This window comes from Genypterus blacodes, unplaced genomic scaffold (genome assembly GCF_046128005.1).
Source record: "Genypterus blacodes isolate CSIRO-AG114 ecotype Tasmania unplaced genomic scaffold, CSIRO-AGI_Gbla_v1 ptg000133l_1, whole genome shotgun sequence".
Lineage (NCBI taxonomy): Eukaryota > Metazoa > Chordata > Actinopteri > Ophidiiformes > Ophidiidae > Genypterus > Genypterus blacodes.
Genome location: NW_027466935.1, coordinates 1,337,289 through 1,352,239, shown reverse-complemented (window position 1 = coordinate 1,352,239; position 14,951 = coordinate 1,337,289). Strand labels below are relative to the sequence as shown.

Below are 14,951 nucleotides of genomic sequence, written 5' to 3'. Positions count from 1 at the left end.
GATGGAACTTCTCTTGACAGAAAAGACAAAATATTAAAGCGATAGTATGATGTTTGATTATTGACTTTGACTGTTGAAACAGTTTTTACAAACATATCCAAATGTATTTCTATGATAAGTCGTAGTGAGAAGGTCAATAGTGCAGCATGTTCCAATATTCCAATCTGTTAATATGGAATTAATCCGATTTTATTTCTCTTTTTGACCCACTGTAGGAAGTTGCAACAAACATGGCCTACTGTTGTTTTTCTCTTTGCTCCATTGTGCCTCTATTCGGGGACTCCCACTTGTCGGGCATGTGTTTATGTCATACCATGCATCTGCGTGTCCGAGCAAACACTCACCAAACTCTTTGCCAAAACACATGCATCAAGTTTTCCACCTTTATGCCTGCTGGGAGTACCTCTGATTAAAAACAAAACTGTGACTGTTAATTAGCGCTTTGGAAACTTCCATCTGCCCGTTAAATCCAGCTATAAAGGAGTCTGAAGGGTGTCTCTGCTCTTTCTCTGCAATGTACTTAAAAGAGAGAGCAAATACTGGCATTTTCATTTGAATGTGAGGTCGTAGGCAGAGCAAAAGTGTATCTCCATGCTGTTTGAGTGCCAGAGCCCTGGTGTGGTGAATGAGGGCTTAATGACCCGTGGAATGGTATTAAATACACCTTTCCTTGCATTAACATGTCAACATAATCACAGTAAAACCAGACCTGTGGTCAGCACGGTTGGCTCTCATCCAAACCTTAATGCCCATACACAGCAAACACAATCTGCAGCATGATGAAGCAGGTTTCAGCTCATCAAGCTCACATAGTTTGCTGACCAACATGGGATTCATTTAGATTTACTCGCTGGGCAGAATCCAATCTTATCCCGTTTGATTATATTGGCCGTGAAGGCAAACAAGAGCAAGAGTCAATGAAGAACAAACCAAACCAAACATGCATCCGCCATTTGGTTTGTTTATCGTGCGGTAAAACGTTCACGCAAGCAAACTCTGGAGTGGATTTAACAGAATATTGACTTGCCATAGAAATGTCTGCTAATGGACGTGATTGATTGTTAATGAGTATATTTGGATGAACATGCATATGTTTAGCGTTTTGCCACTCCCTGTAAGTAAGAATGAACGATGTGTAAGAAGAAGTTGATGTTTTTTGTCAGTGTTGTTCTCAGGGGATTTTGCTTAAGTGCTCCTGAGCAGGCAAGAGCAATAATGCTGCCATTATAGTCCTCCTCCAGGAAAAAACAGAGATGGACATTTTCCAACGTCTCCTTCCTTCCCTCCCCTCTCTCTCTCTTATCTCCATTTTCCTCCCCCCCCACCTTCCACCCCCCGCCATCATCTATTCATCTAATCTCCGAGTCATTGCCTGTCTGTTTCTCCTCCTCTCCTTTGCTTGTCTTGTCGACTTTGTCTCCTCTGTTCAGTCTTCACTCCCTCTAGAGCTGCCTTTTACTGTGGGTTTTGTTTCCTTGTTGCTTAATGGAGGTCATGCCTGAATGATTTTGTTGGCGTTGAATCATTGGTAGCCTTGTACAATACGCATGTCGATAAACAAAACCACAGAAATGGAGTGTATTCTAAACACACACACACACACACACACACCTTACCTACAGTCTAGAGGCTGCAGTATGCTTCATTTAGCCATTTCAGTGCATCTCTCCACTAGCCACGCCCCCTTTCTCCTCTCCCACAGCAATTGGTTGCTTGTGGCCAGGTGTGAAAATGGAGAAGAGCTGTATGGAACTCTTAAGCACTTTCTTTCCTTTCCAACGCTCACACCAAGGAAAGGAGTGAAAGTAAAACTGTGCGCCTGTTTCCCCCGTTGATATGATTAATGTGGTTTGAGATTACGTGGCCTTGTCTGAAATCAAGGTGACGCTTACATCTGGCGATAAGACGCAAGGTCCTAAAGATACACAGAGTTGCGTAAATCCTCTTGATTTTTTCTCTGTGTGTGTGTGAGTGTGTGTGTGTGTGTGTGTGTGTGTGTGTGTGTGTGTGTGTGTGTGTGTGTGTGTGTGTGTGTGTGTGTGTGTGTGTGTGTGTGTGTGTGCTGCATTGAGACCATGAGAGGGAACAAATGTATCTGACAAGACAGGTGGCTCCATTGTGTCTGGAGCTGTATCTTCCCCCCTCTGGGCTTTACTGCATGTGTGTAAGACAGGTAAAGAGAGATTAGGGGATAATGTGGAACAGGGTGGGGTGTCGTGTGTGTGTGTGTGTTTGTGAGGGTATTTATAATTAGAAAGGGGAAGTAATTATCCATGCAGCTCTCGGCTCATCAAGTAACATCTTCAGTCCTTGCCACCTGTCTGGAGCAAAGATCGTACAGTAAACGATAACAATGAGCTGTTAGTGTGGACAGACGGGGATAAAAATAGGATTTTACTTCTACTTTGATCCCTGGGTGCTTTTATGAAAGTGCATTTCATTCTAAAAATACCCGTTGTGTACTCTGCGCGTCACTAAGAGCCTTTGGTGTTTTATGGCGGCTCAGTGAACCATTTAGATAAGATCACAGGGAGGTTAAGGGGTGTTGGAAGAGAAAATGAAGAGGTCTTGATCACCGGCGGGCAGTTGTGGGTTTGCGAGGGTTGTCGGCTCTCAGGTCCTCACACCGATTATGGACACAACAACACTGTAGCCCTTAACCTTTAACTCCAGGCACAAAGGAAAACCAGGCAGGGATTTCCTGAATGATAAGGTAGAGAGAAAGATTGATGAAAGAAATTACACGCAGCAAACATGTAAGAGCACGTTTTTGTGTAAAAGGTGTGTGGCTGGGTGTGTGTGCATGCGTGCGTGTCGCAGCACCTCAGTCTAGACGAGCTCAATTGCGCACCAAGCAAAAACTGGCAGTGACCGGTTACTGTAATGGAAAATAGTGTTGTAAATAATGCAGTCGTTAACATATTCTCCGATTTATTGATCATTTTACAGAGTTATAGGAAATCCATAAAGAGAAGCCGGCATTAAAGTAACATGAGGTGTTACTGTTGGAAAGGACACAGTGACCTGATTCAGAGCCATTACAGTCTTAAATCACCACTACAGGTCTCATTCATATTGACTAAACATCAGTAACAAAGACTATAAATATAAAAGTACAAACTTTCCAACTACAGTGTAAAAATCTGTGCATTTAATTAACAAATGCCATGAACGTTGAAGGTCTTGTATCCAGATATACCGACACTCTGCAGTGTGTGTGTGTGTCCTGGTCCATTTCCACTCGCAACTGACGTCACAAAGCGTCCCAGAATCCTCTCCTGTGACGGCGTGTGATCAGATCCACAGAGCGCTATGCAAATAACCACGCACTGTTTATCCCCTCTGTTTCTGTGGAGCAGGCACGATGCTCAAACAGACACTCATCTGTTCTCGGCTTTCGGCAGGAAAACAGCTTTGCTTACTGCCGCCGCACACACACACACACACAGGACTCTTCACTTCACTTTATATGGACTTTTTTGACATTTCCACACCAACAAGGCGCAGAAGATCTGAATAGTTTGAGGAGATAACAGTTCAGTTTTCTCCGCCCTAATCGATCTGTGTGGACTATTGAGGTGTTCAAGTCATATCAAGAAGAAGAAGTAGAAGACGTTGGTGCTACTCGACATTGGAGAAAACACTTTGAACTCCAAACTTTACAAATATAAAGAGAGCAATGGAAGAGGGAGGGAGAGGAGGGGAGGCATCCAGACTCTTGTGCGTGTGTCTTGTGACTGCAGCTAGTTATCACGGGTGAACATTTCCAGCACAATGAGCGCCTCTCACACCACTCTCTGCAGACTCTTAAGAAGAAGAAGAAGAAGAAGAGGAAGGAGGTAGAATTTATTTTCTACATTGACTGGAGCACTTTTGATGTAGAGAGCTCATGAGACAGCGGCGGCAGTAGCCATCTATTTTTGGGGGAACTGCAGTTGTTTGTCGTCCCCCGCTCACCAAAAACCATAAAAATAATTTGTCGCTGTAAATCTATAAAAGTTTCATCCGTCACGATTTCTGCTCACCGTGGGTGGGAGATGCTGGCCCAGAGGCGACAGGAGGAAAGAAGCTTAGGGGAGCAGATTTTTGACTTCTTTCTGTCTGACTAAGTGAGGACAAACCCTTTTCTCACATTCCATCATGTCAGGCTTGAGCTTTACTCTTCCACTCAAGGTTCAATATCCAGCTAAATAATAATACACCCTGACATGTTTGGTGTTGTGGAAACTTTTAATGGAATATTTCAAAAAAACCTTTGTGAGTTTTAACTAAGTTGAGCCACGCAAAATGGCTTTGTAATGGTCTGCCCACTGAAGGCCCCGTGGGCTCAAAGAGGTTAAAGCAGCATTTCAAACCAGCAGATATGGGAAGGAATGTGAGAGAGAGAGAGATGCAGGGGGAGGATAACTCTGTCTGTGTGTGTGTGTGTGTGTGTGTGTGTGTGTGTGTGTGTGTGTGTGTGTGTGTGTGTGTGTGTGTGTGTGTGTGTGTGTGTGTGTGTGTGTGTGTGTGTGTGTGTGTGTGTGTGTGTGTGTGAGAGAGAGACTAATGTGATGTGCCCTGGAAAGTGTGTGTGGGGGCATTTTTGTGTGTGGTCATATGGATACACAGAAATGTACTGTGGGTGGAATTATCAAATTGAGAGAAATGGATGCTTTGCTGTTTTTTAACATTTTATTGCAATTTAGTACAGACTTTGAACTAAACTGAATGTATGAATATTAACTGATTCAAAATAGGTTCTCTGTCCAGTTTGCACTAAAGTTGCAGCGACTGTGTGACTGGAGTTGGTGCTCAGTGAAGCAGCAGCTCTTCTTAGTCAGAACTCGTCTGAGATTTCACGGTGGAAAATATAACAAGTCACACACTTGTGAAGCATTTCCTTCCTCTCCACAGTTGCCAGAGTATGACAAAAAATGACACATTTTGGTGGAGTTTCACTTTAAAGCAGGAGGTTTGAAGTTCACTCAAAATAACATCACTGTCATATCCTGACTCTAGGAGGAGAGATGGTGTGTCATCATCAGATTAACTTACTGTACTGAACATCAGTTGCCCTCAGGTTCAATTTATGATTCTCATCCTTTCTCTCTGTCTTCTCTTCCCCACATAGATGTTGGAGCCTAAGGTGGATGCCCCTTCATGTGAGCTGGGCGGAGTGGGAGCAGATCGAGGAGGCATGGGCTGCCTCCACCTGCCTCCTCGCCACTCAGAAGGTGATGAAAGTAGTCTGTACCCCTCCAGCCCCTCAGAGCCCCCGACCCTAGGCAGCCCTCACCCCTCAGACTCCATCACTCCTTTGGACGAGATCTACACGCCCCTTGGAAGTCTGGGGGGATCTGAGGAGCGGCACAAGGTGCCTCCTACACCGCCTCCTTCCACTGAGGGTGAATATTGCAACGAGATGGAGATCTGGAGGGAGGCCAGGGATAGGGAGAGCAGGGGAGAAGAAGAAGAAGAGGAAGAGGATGGGGCCAGCAGAGAGAGTGTTGGGAGTGAGGAGATACAAGAAGCAGGAAAGGAAGAAGGGGAGAGGAGCGAAGGTGACCTCAACCTCACCCTGGTGGTCTCCAACACAGACGACGACAATGTCTCAGAGCCGCCTGACACCAACGCGCCTCCTTCCTCCTCCTCATCCTCGTTTGTCATCCCAGAACTACGCCTCGATCGCTCCTTCAGCGCCGACGCCCTCTCCTCGCCCAACACTGACGAAGAAGAGTATGACGAAGAGTCCGATGATGAAGACGACGAAGACGAAGACGACGAAGACGATAGCGACGACGCCTACCTGCAGCGTAGCGACAGCAAGCGCCGCAGCATGGTGGAGGGCGCCACCTGTGAGAAACACGGAGGAGGGGGGCTGAGCGTGCAGAACTCCCTCCGCAGGCGCACGCACAGCGAGGGGAGCCTCCTGCAGGACCCCCGCACGCCCTGCTTCACCTCCGACAACGCCATCAACTGCCTGGAGGTGGGAGGGGCTCACCACACGGGGGGATGGACGCTGCCATCACCCAAGACCCTGAAGAAGGAGCTCACCAAGAACGGAGGCTCCATGCACCAACTGTGTTTGCTGTTCTCTGGCAGGAAGGTAGGCAGCAACACACACTCACACACACGCACACACACTCACAAATGCAGCAGTGGACTTAACAAATACTGTTGTATATTGTGTGTATAGGCTCTATGCTGCATGTAGAAATGATTCAGCTGCAGCCTATGAAGGTCATTGGTTTGGTACATTTAAAGCAATGTTTTTACACACACACGCACAGACACACACACACACTCACAGCTCCAATTCTCTTGAGGTGGACATGGCACTGGTTTCTGTAGAATGAGCGACACCAAGTGGTCAAAAGAGGAAAGTGCACAAGGACACAAGTGTAGTTTCATCGACGTTTGTAGTTGATGAGTCTAACAAACACTTGCAAACAAAATACAACCACAAATGCTGCAGTGTTACAGTAGTATAGTATTGTAGTATTAAGGATCTGTGTCTTTTGTAGTGACAATAGGCTTTGTGAGGAAGCCTTTCATTTGACCGCAGATGGTAGTTGTTGCAGATGTCCAACAGAGGGAACCGGCAGCCTCACGTAACGCACACGCTGCTTTTCCTAACGCCACCTTCACCAAAGCTGAGTAAGAAACACTGAGTCAGACACATCTCAGTTTGTCCTCTCGTTAACTGTGCAGCAATATGCTTGATAGTTCTGAACAGCTGAAGGAGTGACGCCTTTCATAATAACAAGACTTTAACCGCATACTTTTTGGTGATAGAGTGATTGAGGGTCAGAGTGAGATATCAGCCCAGAGATTAACTTGTTGAGTGACTGAGCTCAAGCAGGTAAACAAGAGCTGGCCGCCTTTGTAGAACACAGAAGCACCACTTCACTTTATCCATCTCTCCATCCTGCAAGTCCATCAGCACGCCAGGCAGCCTTAAATGGCAGTGTGTGTGAGCCGTTCAGAGGGAGGAGGAATGCAGCAGACGGAGCTGCAGCCTATTGGTCTTGGCAGATTCAAGGGTAATTTTACTACCTATTGGCGTCATGGACACTGTTCCTTTGGGGCCGGAGTTTCCATTATTTAAAATGATCCGTCGCCCACCCGTCATGTATCTAATGACATATTGAAGTAAATAACGTGTGGGTGTGTGTGCGCAACCTGCGACCCAAAAGGAAATTTCACGGGATGATTTGAGACTTAGTTGATCCATTCTCCTGCAAGCAAATGGTGTTTTAACTTCATTATACCTTCAAAGTCAAAGTTGGTGCAGCTCGTCGGGGCTCGTTATCAGATGTTGGAATGTTTTACAGGGAAATCTGGTTTCAATCAGGCTTTGCACAGGACAATGGTGGGATCTCTGCAATGAAAACAAATCTACATGCTGTATATAAGCCAGCCATTGCCTCCCTCCTCTGCAAAACAAAACATAAAGCACTTTTTTCTCCCTATGGAGTGTTTTGAATTGTGTGCACTTTTAGTCGGCACATGACCAGTTTTCCCCCCCAACTTTATAGATGCCTACTTTCAAAGTCCTTTTTATCATCGTGCTTATGCAGAGATTCGGCAGTAAATGTCAGATTTTGACTTTGTGTGATTGTAAAATGTCAGCGTCATGCATTTTAAGGCATATTACTGGGAAAGAGCGAGGGAGAGAGAGAGAGAGTGTGAGTGAATGTAAATGCTGTTTCATAAAATGAAGGCCTGACCCTCTCTCGCTCTCCCTCTGTCTCTCTTTCTCCTCGTCTGTCTCCTCTCTCTTGTCAGCCAGTGTTTACTCGCCCTTTAACAAGCACCGACTCTGCTCCTGTCTTTCTTTCCGATCTGCTCCTTCTCTCGTCTCTTGATGCCTTTAGTGGCCCACTGTCAGCATAAAGATAAGCAGAGACCGACGGGGAACAGGTCAAGAGAAATATCAGACTAAGACATGAGGACCAGCGGTGAATAACAGTAATGGAGTAATACATTTTTACAACAATTATCCTAAAAACAAGGAAAAGGGACCAACGATGTGGATAAAGAGCCTTAGAAATTGTGCAAAACAGATGATTTTAAGAGATGATTTATCTTGAAGAATGATCCTCAATATGAGCACAAACATGTGAGCCAACAGATTCTGGATCAATCTGCATTTAAACCACGTTGACTGTAATGGCATCATTGGCTCCATGATGTCACTCTGTTAATCATTCCGTGCATCAGTTTCCTCTCATGAGCCAAGGAAGCAATGACTCAGTTACAGTATATATTCAACCATCGTTCCATTCAAGCATATACAGTATAGTGTGCATGTAAACATACTAACTAATAGCTGCTAATATCAGCGGTAAACGACTTGAAATATGATTATTTACTGTTGGGGTACCTGAAGGCATTTTATCAGATGGAAGACAGCATTTCAAATCTGCCTAAAATGTTTTTCAACTTCTGTTTTCTTGATATTTATGCCTAAATATCATGTAACTGTTCGCCTCCCTAATTTAAAGTCATTGTTTTCCCTGACATTTAACAAATGTGAGATTTAGTTTGAAGTCTTCCCCTATTTAGTCGTATTATTTTTGAAATTATTTTCTGACATTTAGCAAATGTTGAAACAGTCGCCCGCGTTGAACTTATTGGATGTTTGAGTTTTTGAGGAGATGTGGTGCTGAATGGACCTGTGTCCTCACTATCGTCTGTCTGTCTGTGTATCTGTCCTCTGTCACTTTGTGTCACACTCACCCCTGCAGTGAGTGTGGTGCATCCTCGTGGATGCTATCGCAACACACACACACACACGCACACGCACACGCACACACACACACACACATATGCACACCAGCCCCGGCAGCTTAAACAGGTCAAACATTTTGTTTATGGGCTGTGAATGTTTGTTTGAAATCTGGATAAATATCAGCTGTCACAGCAGATGTTTAGGGAAACACTTTTACTGTGTTTACTGCTGATTGCTTGATGGCTTACATTCCTGGGTTGTTTCAAGGAAACACAAGGAGTGGATGGAAGAAAATGAAAATAAGATTGCATGCATGTACGCGGAAGCAGGTCTGCAAACAGGTGGGGACTGTGTGTGTGTGTGTGTGTGTGTGTGTGTGTGTTTGTGTGTACTCTCACACACACATTACTTCATAGATTGAATGGATGAGTGCAGGATGCTGTAAACAACGATTGCACAAATAAGTCTCAAGTCTTAGGCCTCATGTTCCAAGTCAAGTCAGGGATGTGACGAGTTAAAGGTGACGATTCCAAGTCAGGTCACAAGTCAACACAGGGAGAGTCAGGTCACAAAGCAGAAGTCCAAAGCAGAAGTCCAAATCAAGTCGCTGAAATTCTGTAATTGCTCGTTAAATATTTGTTAGATTTCTCTACAAAATGAGAGAAAAGACATGACAACAAAACCTGATGGTATCGGTCATTGAAACAGTCCAACCTCTGCCAACAAAGGAGAATGAGTCCTATCCTATCCTAAATCAACAACGTCATTGTTAAATACGTCCGTAAAGTAGGTCCCTCAAGTGCTCAAGTTGAGTCTAATGTCTGCAAATTGTTCCAACGTAAGTCTACGCCACTGTCCTGAAACAAAGGAGGCAGAGCTTGAAGATGAAATCAGGGAGAGACGGTGAAGAAGAGACAGAGGAGGGAGGAAAATAAGCTACGTTCTGATTTTTGGAGAGAGATAACAATGAAGATGATCGTCTCCAGCAGGATATTTATCTTCATCGTCGTTTCTTTCCACCGATCAGAGAGAGAGAGAGAGTGAGCAGCCCCTCATGGTTCTGATTGTCAGTTATGTCTCTCCCATATTTTCACCTGCACAGTTTTGTAACGCCTTTCTGCGTATCCAGGGATTATTATTTTGAACAGGTTTCCAACAGCGCCGTGCTTTTTATGCGCTGCGTTTCACTGAATTAGATGAAATATAAATGAGCAGATGTGGCTTTTTGTTTGCAAAGCCTCTGGTTTTCAGCGACACACAAGACACATTCATTGGTGCTTAACCTCTCCTTATCCCCCGAGGCCCTAATGTTCCCGTTCTTTGTACTTTTTTTACTGAAACTGAGCTCATACAGGCCACAGTGTGTGAGAGAGACTCATAACATCAAGACTGTTATCGCCACCTACACGCGGGTCAGGATGGCGCTAAGAATAGTGTGTTTGTTTTTAACTGAATGAGCCGTGCGAGGGGTTCCTGGAAAAGTCTTTAAAAATATATCGATAAGTGCTGTTCCTCATTCCTCGTTCCTCATTCCTTCTAGTGTTGTTATGTTCCAATTTGAAAGCCTAAAATAAGAAGAAGACGCCTCCGTTAATGTGCAACATGTGAACCGTGTTTGCTCACCGCCCCGGTCCTACACGCTGGGTGGACAGCGCGGCGGGTAAACACTCTCTCTGTTTGACTGCACTTGGCCTGGACGGGGGACAAAAGGTCTCCGGAGTTCAAAGCCTCGCAGCCGGTCCGGGGTGGGATGAGTCCAGCGATATACTAAATGAGCAACATGTAAATATTTACGGAGCAGAATCGGACGTTCTGGAAAGTCAGCGCGGCGTTCAGCCAGCCAAGAGTCTGTTGACAATAATGTTGAATGAGCTTAAATTGTTGTTGTTTTCGCTGTTTGAAATCAATTTAGCTGATAAGAATCGCTGATGCATGGATGTGTTTGTGCATCTGTTGGTGTGTGTGTGTGTGTGTGTGTGTGTGTGTGGGCTTGGGTTTGAACCGGACAGAGGACAAGTCCAGGTCCTGGATCTGGTTTTGTTTCTGGTGTGAGCTTGGATCCACTCAGTGATGTAGAACTAGAGAGGGCCCAGATTGCAAGGTGTCCCATTTACTGTTGGGGTACCTGAAGGCATCATGGTTCTTTATCCACCTGGCTTTGTTTTGTTTACTGTAAGACCAAAATGAAGATGAAGACTAGGAGTCAAAGCTTGAATCAAGCCTGAAATTTTCGGCTGAACCGAATTTGTAATCAGTGTGACTTGAACTCGACGGCTCTACTTGGAATGTACGTGTCTTTTCCTGTTATAACTTTGTTTGCATTGATTTGTTTGCCAGCGTGAAACAAAATACAGCAACAGAACAAACTGACGTCAGGCTTGAAAACAACTTCTCTTAACACGTCTGACCTTCTGCGAGAGTCGCACCAAACATGGCTGCTGCTGTTAATCTGGAGCATCTGCGTTTCTTTCATCTTCTTCTTCTTTTTTTTGGTGCCAGGCTAGTTACATAAGAGCAAAAACTCATATGGGAAGGAATTTCTGTCACTTGTTGTGAAACGTGAAGCGCTTCTCCCTCAGCCAGAGGTTAAAAGGTTTGTGTTTTGTCTGGAAGGCACAGACAGTTTGTTACCATCTGTCTCTCTCTCCCTCTCTCTCTCTCCCTCTCTCTCTCTCTCTCTCTCTCTCTCTCTCTCTCTCTCTCTCTCTCTCTCTCTCTCTCTCTCTCTCTCTCTCTGTCTCTGTCTCTGTCTCTCTCTCTCTCTCTCTCTCTCTCTCTCTCTCTCTCTTTCTCTCTGTCTGTCTGTCTGTCTGTCTGTCTCTCTCTCCTTCTCTCTCTCTCTGTACATCTCCTCTTTTCATCTGAACGCCTCACTAAGACAGAGGTACGCTTACACAGACACACACAAACATGCGACACAGTCAAAAGATAGATTTTAAAATATTTGTACATGAATACCAGCTAATAACCCTAATTTGTACACTTGTATACATTAGTACCGATAGTATGGCTTCATTTGCATACATAACATGTGTTTGTGGTTGTGTGTGTGTGTGTGTGTGTGTGTGTGTGTGCGTGCTTGTACTGTAATTGTGTCCTTTTTTATCCGTGTTAAATACACACATGTCTCCCTGGCGTGTATGTAAGACATTCCGGCTCCATAGATAGCCAGGCACACTGACATGAAGGGGAAATGATAGTGATAATGAGAGTCGACTGAGACGGGCTCTCGCTGGCACTCACCAACCCCTGCAGAGTGTGTGTATGTGTGTATGTGCGTGTGTGTGTGTGTGCAAGTGGGGCCTTGATGAATTTATTATGTTGCTCATTCCATTTGTTTTTTGTGGGAAAATGCGTTTTCATGCATTTGATGTGTGATCGTCTGACCTTGAATGCATCAGTATGATCAGTTTGCAATGTACGATAGATGATTGATAAGTGATTGACAGATAGAAAGACCAGAATACAGGGGCGCTGGAGAGAGATATGACTTCATAACAGTGGATAAAGAACCTTAAATTCAAACTGAACTCATTACAGTTGAAATTAGAGCTAGTTAGCAAGTTAGCTGTTGATGTAAGTATTTAATAACTGTATTTAAGTATTAAAGGTAAAAACGGTTGATTTCTCGTTCCTCTCTGCTGCGTTCAGACCGTGAGAGACAAAATCTGAATCCTGCGCCAACAATCCGCATGAGACACAACACAGAGCTCGTCTCCAGGAGGAAAAGCAGTGACAAGTTTTACTTTAATCACTACATATTTCGCCTTTAAATATTCCAACTTTATTTTTGGAATCTTTCAAAAATTTTGATGCGGGGAAATATTGCAACATAATTCTCAGGAATCAGAACAAAAGTATTTTATTTGGATATGTAATAAAAAGTAAAAGTCATAATTTACGAAATTATAAATACTCTCAAAAAGTACAAATTCTTCTTTAAGTACCCTATCTGATAAAACCGCTTTTTTTAAGACACAATAATCGAAGAAATGTGCTGTTTTGTTATTTTTCCCCTTAAAATAAAACTTGTTAATCCTCATGAGGTTTTAGAGCTTTCGTGGCCAATCCAGGAGCTGCCACGCACGCACGCACACACACACACACACACACACACACACACACACACACACACACACACACACACACACACACGTAGACACACACGTAGACACACTCGTCTGTTCTCCCTCACTCTCCCACATGATTCCCTTTAGCCCTGGCAGCTATTAATCAGATGACGTGGCCACCTGAAGCTGTATAAAGCTGTATAAACTATCCTCGCTTGACTTATGGCCTCCGCAGACTACACAATATTTTACTTGGTGTAAGATTTTCATTAGTCTGTTCCTGACGAATGGTGCTTACAGAGAGAGCGCACACAACTCATTAGACAATCCCGATGGCCGACGGAAGGAAGAGGAGGAATCAGGAGGAATAAACATGTCGAGGGACGGATCGATACACAGTGTTGTCGTTGTTTGTCAGAAATCAGGCTGCAATTCAATCACATTTTAATTTGCGATACAACACGGCTGCACGCACAGAGTTTGACGTGATGATGCATTACATCGCACAGTAAAGCGTTGAACAACTCGACCTCTATTACCTCTGCGACCTTTCCATTTCAACACCGTGCAGCACTTTCTTAACACTTAATAGCCTGATGTCACCCGTCCTGACCTTTCCCAGCAGAGCCCTACTCTCCACCTACCTTAGTGCCCTTCAGCAAAAGCAGCCGGTTGATGACTTGGCAGCACATTGCCTGGTATCCACAGTGAGACAGGTACAACAAAGCTCTCTCCTGACGTCCAGCTTATCCCAGATAAGATCCAGAAGCGGCTGCTGCGTTGCATTAGTTTGTCTTAGATGTGTTTGCAGCTCTGGTTGCCATAGCAGTATTTTGGCTGAATCAGGTGTCGGGTGTCTAAATATTGATATTGATAGGACCATATATACACATTCATGTTCCATGATCTCACAATTATATAATGTTATAATAGTGTTTGAACCCGCGTCGCTTGGAGCCGCGACGACCTCAGTTTGGTTAAAAGAGCACGCAGATCAACGCGTATGAATAAAGGGTTACGTCAAGAAGACATAACTAGACACAGGTGCTATCCTGTATAAATAAAGATGTGTTAATGTATAGAACAATGTCTTCTTTAATCAACTAGGATTAAAACCCCTTGACTTTTAAAGGCTGTAATCTTCATCCTGATATCTTTCTCTCTTAATCATAATTAAGATTGTGTGATTACTTGATAACGTGTAGTGACATGAGTACAGTTGTAATACATGAGTTAAGCACAATGTTCTCTTCTCTAAATTTGCAAATATTGACATAATAAAGTTAATAAGAGGTCACAGGTCCCAAATGGAAAAACAACCTGAATCTGCAATCAAGTTAAGTTAAGTTAAGTAGCTTCTCGTCTTGTAGCTGTAGCTAATCTGCAACACTACATATCCAAATATGTGAGCGTCACCCCCCCCCCCTCTTGCTTAATGACCATTTCTGGAAGCAGATTGCACGTCGGTCAGTTTCAGTCCAAGTGTTCTGTTTTGTTCTGAGGGGAAACGTACATACAGTCAGATATCTGGAACGTGATGTACTTTATCTCTGAGTGCCAGCTTTTGTGGTCCACATCAGCACTTACAGTATCTCCAGCTGGGTTTGTAGTTTTTCACAGACACACACACACAGACACACAGACACACACACACACACACACACACACACACACACACACACACACACACATGCATGACCGTATAGCGGCCCACGCAGGTTGACACACGCGGACAGAAACTCTGCAGGTGGCAGGAGTCAGGATGAGTGTTGCTAGTGGGATAATGAGGAACACACATGCACACACACACACACTGTCCTCGCAGGGTGGGAACAGGGTCAGGGCAGCAAGCAGGAGGCAGAGGAAGCCAAACAGACGACTGACGGGGAGAAAGAAATCAAAGTTCACCGTTTGATGACACAATCCAACATCCGCCATTAAATAAAACATTTTTTCTGGTGGACGGTTTTGTTGCATTTGCTCAGCAGACATCAAACGCTTGTTGCTCCTCGCCGCTTCCTGCTGTTATCACTATGCACGCCGTTCCAAAGTAAATTCCGTGGCACCTTCATTTTCCCTTCTTCTGAAACCAGACTTTTCCCTTTGAGCACTTTTTTGCAAATCTTACTGCTAATTTCTTGGTAAACATTTTAAAACAGGAATTT

The 14,951-nt window shown here is 44.3% G+C and overlaps 1 protein-coding gene across 3 annotated transcripts in view; it reads left to right on the top strand.

The window, feature by feature from the left end:
- Nucleotides 1-14,951, top strand: part of rgs3a (regulator of G protein signaling 3a) — a 110,067-nt gene that overhangs the window by 74,717 nt on the left and 20,399 nt on the right. For all 3 annotated transcript variants that reach the window (XM_076163656.1, XM_076163657.1, XM_076163658.1), the window contains one exon: nucleotides 5,114-6,088. In XM_076163656.1, coding sequence (XP_076019771.1) covers nucleotides 5,114-6,088 — 975 coding nt within the window. The remainder of the gene's footprint in view (nucleotides 1-5,113; nucleotides 6,089-14,951) is intronic.